This window comes from Egretta garzetta, unplaced genomic scaffold (genome assembly GCF_000687185.1).
Source record: "Egretta garzetta isolate BGI_Z169 unplaced genomic scaffold, ASM68718v1 scaffold513, whole genome shotgun sequence".
Lineage (NCBI taxonomy): Eukaryota > Metazoa > Chordata > Aves > Pelecaniformes > Ardeidae > Egretta > Egretta garzetta.
Window position 1 is genome coordinate 43,006 of NW_009259116.1, and position 6,487 is coordinate 49,492.

General features: G+C 49.6%; 1 protein-coding gene across 1 annotated transcript in view; it reads left to right on the top strand.

The window, feature by feature from the left end:
• The window catches only part of LOC104123259 (kinesin-like protein KIF9), a 50,066-nt gene that overhangs the window by 12,190 nt on the left and 31,389 nt on the right, over positions 1 to 6,487 (top strand). The window contains exons 9-11 of the mRNA XM_035891085.1: positions 1,452 to 1,542; positions 2,598 to 2,728; positions 4,175 to 4,357. Of these exons, the coding sequence (XP_035746978.1) occupies positions 1,452 to 1,542; positions 2,598 to 2,728; positions 4,175 to 4,357 (405 nt within the window). The remainder of the gene's footprint in view (positions 1 to 1,451; positions 1,543 to 2,597; positions 2,729 to 4,174; positions 4,358 to 6,487) is intronic.

Consider the following 6,487-nt stretch of genomic DNA (forward strand, 5'->3'; position numbering starts at 1 on the left):
TCGAGTCCCCAGCCCGGGGGGGATTTAACAGCCGGGCAGAGGCGGTGCTGAGGGCCAGGGTTTGGGGGTGGGATGGCAGGGGTAGGGGAGTGGTTGGGCTGGGGGAGCTTAAAGGTCTATGATAAAGGGAATAACTTGTAACTGAAAACAATTCTGGACAAATTCTGGTGGCCTTTGCACAGAAGACTATTGCCTCTAACGCTCAAGCATTCGTAAGTCACGTGCAAGGGCTCTTGATGGCAAACTTCACTGCTTAAAAAGTCCGCTTGGCAAATGTACCATCAGTGAGCATAAACTGTGCAGGATCCCTAGGCATGGAGCATATCTCCGTAGTGCAAGGCAGCCTGCAAACGGATCAAAAGACAAATCTAACTCTGTAGGATGAGACGATATGAAGTGGTCTCACCATGCCAGCATCTGAAAGTCATCAGATTTACCTTTTCTTTAGAGGTCATGGCAAAGGAAGGTCGTAAAGCAGTTTGGAGGAGCATTGTGAGGTGGCTTTGTGGCTCTTTCCCGGGAGGTGCTCTCTGATGCGTGATGTGGGAGAAAGTGTGGAAGTGGCTATTTGAAAATGTCACCAGAAGATGGTGAAAGTTGGGTTTTGGGCTGAAGGAGGGAAGGTGAAGGACAGGCTGGAAAAAAAAAACCCAACTAAAACCGAGGACAAGCAGCTTCTGTGACATGAAATAGAAGAGAACAAGGAAGAATAAGGGTGTCAGGGCAACCCACCCATGGCCTGCCCCACCAACCTGTCCAGCAATGGTCTGGCTAGGCAGTAGAGGTTGCTGCTTGCAAGAGAGACATTGGGATATTGCTGTAGAAAATCTGCCTGCCCTCGAGAAACTTGTGTGGACACGAGTGTCTGTGTACATCATCAGACCGGGCAGTCAGGCTTTGCTTGGACCCGAGACCAGAATGGGTTTCGCAGTAAAATCTGGCCTGATTATTATTTTTTTTTTCCGACTTGGGACTCCTTTTATTGTTCTGCAACAGTGGGCTTTAGTGCTTTTTAACTTCCAGATTCTCTTAACGATTTTCAGTCTTGTTTAGTATATGTAAGCCTACTGAGAAGGCTTTACTTGTTCCTTGTCAGTGAAAAATCACTCAGTTTGAAAGTCGCTCGGTTAAAGTAAGGCGATGGAACTGAACAGGGGTAATATTACTTGAGCTGAACCATTAAAAGGTTATGCTAAGCGTTAAAATAGCCATTAAAAAGCTTCCGTATCTAAGAGGCTTAAAGGGACATTGTGGAAAAAGAAAGGGAGAATGGAAAAAGGTTACAACCGTTATGGGGAGGAATGGAAGGAGCAAGGTGGGGTGTTTGGGAGTGAGGTCACAGGGAAAAGATGGCTTTCTTTGGAAACCTGATATTGGCAGACATTACAGGTTTTGGCATACGGAATGGTCCTTCCTTGAGCCCAACGGTAAGGGGCTGTTCTCTCCCCTAGTCAACAGGAGCGTGAAGTGGAGGCCAGATTACGACGGAGATACGCTCTGGTAGACAAAAATGACTTTGCTGCTGTTGCTGCTGTTCAGAAGGTAACGCCTGTGGCTTGAGCCCTGCCCAGAGCCCATCCTGGAATTGGCTCCTTTCCTGCCAAATCTTGAATTGCCTCACGTTCTCAACTTTTCCCCATTGACATCCCAAGCTTGCAAATGTTGGGCGGGTCAAAAAACTTGCACGGAGCAGAGCTGCACCAGTTAACGTTTGTATCAGCAGAGGATTAGGCCCGTTATCTGAACAGAATCATTTAGTAAATGTGAATGAAAAATATATTAACTAGGAGGTGACCTCCCCATCAGTCAGTTGTAGAAGGCAGGATCCGATCACCTGCCTCTGCTGAGGTCCCCCTTTTAATCCTTATAATTTCTGGAGCAAAATAAATGTATCATTTGCAAGCCATAAATTCAGATGTGGACTCTAACTTAAGAGTTTATAATCTATTTTTCAGTACTTATTTCCCTCTGTGAAATTTTTTCTCTCTGAAGTGGTTATTTCCTCACCTTGGTTTTACCCAGCAGATAAAATAATCATTATCTGTTAGGCAGAGTCATATACTCATCCTGTGGCTTAACTGAAGATGCTTTGAATTTTTTGGAAGACAGGCACAAGGGAAAATGCAAATTATTGGTGTGACTCACAGAAGCACAGGGTCTCTAACGGGCCTATTCAAGTCTTTATTTAAAGAAGTGGAAAAGAAAAACTGAAACCTGATATAGGTAGATTTTAGTGCTTAATGGCCCCTCTGTTTTATAGCAATGTGAGGGATGATGTAAGAAACATAATTCTCGTAGGTATCTTCACGAAACGAAGACTTCTGAGGGCGCTTTTATTTCTGTGATACTAAACCTGTAATTCTCCCCCTACGTGGCTGAAACATTTGGCATATGAATTGGAGGATAATTTTGGCCCTCTTTTGGTTTACACTTCATTCTTATAGATGTGTTTCTCTGAAATGCTTGGTAGTGGATACAGGTTTCTGGATTAGATTGTACAACAGGATGGAACAGCTGCTGGGCGAGGGCTGTATAGCTTTTGTGGTCTAGACAGCTACAGATCTAATGGTCCATGTTTTATTTCTTCCTGTTTCCAGGCAAGTGTGGTTGATGCGGATGGCCATTTGGGGCAGGAAGAGGATGGACGGGATGTGGGGACTAGAACTGCTCCTTTTTCATCCAGACGTGGTAGGAAGAAGAAATCCAGGAAAAGCAATGAGCAGCCCAAGTGAGTTCAGTAGCCAGGCAGCTTTCCCTTTTCTCTGATCATGTGTCATTGCAGTGGCTGGATCTGGTCAAGGCGTGATGGGCAGCCCACGGAGGAAGGCAGAGATGAAACTGGCTTAACCGGTGTTTGGAAGTTTTGGGTTTCCTCAAGGATGACATTCCAGGATAGTGCTGTAAGAGGCCGCCCCCCAGCCACACCATCAGGAGGATGTGGGGGGAATGCGTGTGGCCGGCAGGCACAGCCTCAGGTAGGGCAGACCCCTATTATGGGGAAGATTTACTGCAAATGGTTCATCCGTGTGTCTGTTACGGATGCACCAAGACTACGGAGCGCTCTGCGGGGTGTGAACTGTGGACACAGAGGGGTTGTGGAATCTCCTTCTCTGGAGATATTCAAACCCCACCTGGACGATGTCCTGTGCCCCCTGCTCTGGGTGAGCCTGCTTGAGCAGGGCGGTTGGGCTGGATGATCTCTGGAGGGCCCTGCCAGCCCCTGCCAGTCTGGGATTCTGTGATTGTGTGACACAGAGGGTGGACAGGCTTGGGGTTGAAGAGCTTCCAGCCAGTGCAGAGAGGGTTACCCAGTGATGGGAGCTGGGGAGTTGAACATGCAGGCAGGGGAACAGTCCTGTGATGGCATCAGAAGACATGTTAAACCTGCAGTTTTTCTTTAAAGTGTTAGGTAGAAGGAGATCTGCTAAGTGGAAAGGGAGGGAGGGACAGTGGGTGGAGGAGCAGATCAGGAGAAGAGATTTTGAGAGGGAAGGGGGAATCAGCAGTCAGTACTGAGCAGAGAAAGATCCTTCAATTTACAGAAGTGAGGTTGCTGCATAGGCAGGTTCTATGACTCCTGCTGTGGCTGAGAGCATCTGCTTGGTCCTTGCATTAGAGAGGAACCACCAAGGCTTTGGTATCCACATGACACGGGGGATTCCTCCATGGAGTTCATTTTTTAGGGAGATGGAAGGAGATTTGGCAAGCACTTTTGTATATCTCTTTCAAGTCACGCTGTCCCCTGCAGACAAGACTGCTGGTGTTTGTGGAGGTGAGCTGAGGGAGAAGAACAGAGAGCTGGGCTTGATTTAGACGTGGGGTTAAATCGAATCCTAGGGGATTGAGTTTGTAGGTTCCTCTGAAGGTAAAGAGGGTTATCCTGTCTGCAGGTATGCCTCAACCCAGACAGGACTCTTGTCCTTGTGATCCTTCTCAAGAGAGATGATCCAGCCTGGGCTACGTCCTATAGTAGTTGCTACACAAGGCAGTCCCTCTACTCTAGGAAGTCAGGATTTGTGAGAACAAGGCTGATCTTATCCCTTGTCAGTAGATATTTCACGGCAGCATCACACTGCTAGTTTTTGAATCAGCGAAGCTAGCACCTGCAGCACGTTTTGGTTCCAGTTTCCTATTATGAAGAAATTACTCTGGTTCCTCTTTTTCCCCCTGTCAGGAAGGAAGGAATGCGGAGCTCTTTTTCTGGGAGAGATCTGGGTGGTTTTTTACCATCAAAAACTCAGATAATAACTTCCACCAAGGATCTGGATGTGAAAGAGGGAGCAAGGAACCAGGATACGGCAAATATTGATGCAGAGCTCTCAAAGCCAGCTCCTGTGGAGGATTCCCAGCGGCCCAGGTAAGCTTTCCCTGTAAGGGAGTCTGTCCACTTTGCCAGAGGGTGGTTTACACCCAGGTGACTGCGTCGTGTTCCTCCAGTCCAACTACCTGCTTCAAGGTGAAGAGGAGAGATTCAGCAATCTTCATTGCTTGGATGCAGAAATGCATTGTAGGACAGCAGGGCTTGTGTGGACACCCTACGTACCAAAGTGTGTTGGTGGTGGTCATCTCCTCCATCTGCTTTGAGCTCTGTCCTGATCGGTTGCTCTGTTAAGTGTGAAGTCTCTGAAAATCGCAGTGCTCTTCACCCTTTGGTTAGTAGTAAAAGCCCAGAGAGACCTCATGTCCAGCCACAAATGGCACTGGGGAGGCCGCCCCTCAACTGCTGGGGTCAGGGTTGGGCCCCTCCCTCCCCGAAGGACCTGGGGGGGCTGGAGCGTGTCCAGAGAAGGGCAGCGGAGCTGGGGAGGGGTCTGGAGCCCCAGGCTGCTGGGGAGCGGCTGGGGGAGCTGGGGGGGTTCAGCCTGGAGCAGAGGAGGCTGAGGGGAGCCCTCATCGCTGCCTACAACTGCCTGAGAGGAGGGGGGAGCCGGGGGGGTCGGGCTCTGCTCCCAGGGAAGGGGCGATGGGACGAGGGGAGAGTTTAGTGGTAGGATGGCAGGGGTAGGGGAATGGTTGGGCTGGGGGAGCTGAAAGGGCTTTTCCAACCTGAACGATTCTATGATTCGATTCTATGATTCTAAAACCCCCCGCGCTCGTGAAAATGTGTCAGTAGCTGCACAAGATCATGGCAGGAGGTGCCATATCAAGACAGAAGAGTGGAGAATGTTCAAAACTGCAGCAATGTGCCAGTCACCTGCTAGTATCATGAGAAGAATTTAACATGGGAGGGCGGCACTGAATTGCCTTTCATTTTGGGTGGAGTTGATGGGGTAAAAAAATGCTAAGGCTACCAAGACCAAGGACTCTTTCTAGGAGGATGCGCTTAACAGTATGAAGCTGCTCAGCTCACAGGAGCTCAGCCAGGACCCCCCACAAACCGGCCTGGACACCACTTCTCCCATCACCAGCCACCTTTTCTTGCTGAGAGCTCTCAAGCCACAAGCAGCGCAGCTCTGGAGTATTGCGAGCACCTCCATTGCCTGTCTCGTAGATGAACCCGGTCCTTGCTTGTTCCTGCCTCCCGGGGAGAGCATCCCGGTGAAGCTGTTCCAGGATAATTTACTCCTGAAGCACCTTAACATGTTCTTGTGTTCCTCCATGCCCTCTCCAGGCATTTTATTCTTCTAGAAGTCGCGTGGCTGGCAGGGAAGGTGGCTGCTGCAGCTGCATGAGGCACAACCCAGAGCGCTTCGTGGCTCGGTAGCTGGCTGTCAAAGCTGTAGCTGTGGCAGTCTGCCCAGGGGCCGTCGTTACAGCACTTTGCCAACAGTTTGGCATGGAAAGGAGTCTCACGCAGCCTTGGAGGAGTTTGAAAAATGCCCTTAAGCGGTCAGTCAGGGGAAGGCAGTAGGCAGAGTCTTACTTTGACCAGGAATGTGGAGACTTCTAGCGACTTTCTCCTGCCAGACCCAGCCTGCTCACCAAGAACACCCTTACGCAGCGCAGAGCAGCGTCGGTGGGCGCGTGATGTTCTCCCGAGGGACTCTCCTTTTGCCCAGTGTGGTTTGTGGTGAAGTAAGAGCTGCTGTTCATGGGGGCACGTTTGCATCAAAGCCGTGTCATAGAGAAGCCAGGATTGGCACACGCCACTTTGAATTTAGTCTTTCTAAGTAGGCAAGACTTCAAAGCCACGGGCGGCTGCGTTGTAGAGCCAGCCAATGCATGCAGCTGTGGAGTTTGGTCAGTGGAGGTGACTGGTCTGTGCTGGGAATCCAGCGAGGAAATAGCGAAGGCATTTCTGTTTAACAATAGGGAGGAAGAGTATTCATTATTTTTCTGAAAATTCAGACCATTAAAGGTCCACTTTCCAGGGCAAGACTCAATTCTGCGGCATCTCCCGAGGATTGTGGTTTCTAAGTAAATAACTCTTTCTTTTGGGAGTAGTACGGGGAAAGGGGATATGAAGGCTGGCACAGACAGTACCAGCGTGCAGCTAGCAGAGCGAGGTCCTCAAAGAGCCCCTTGAAATACCATCCACAAACCTCCG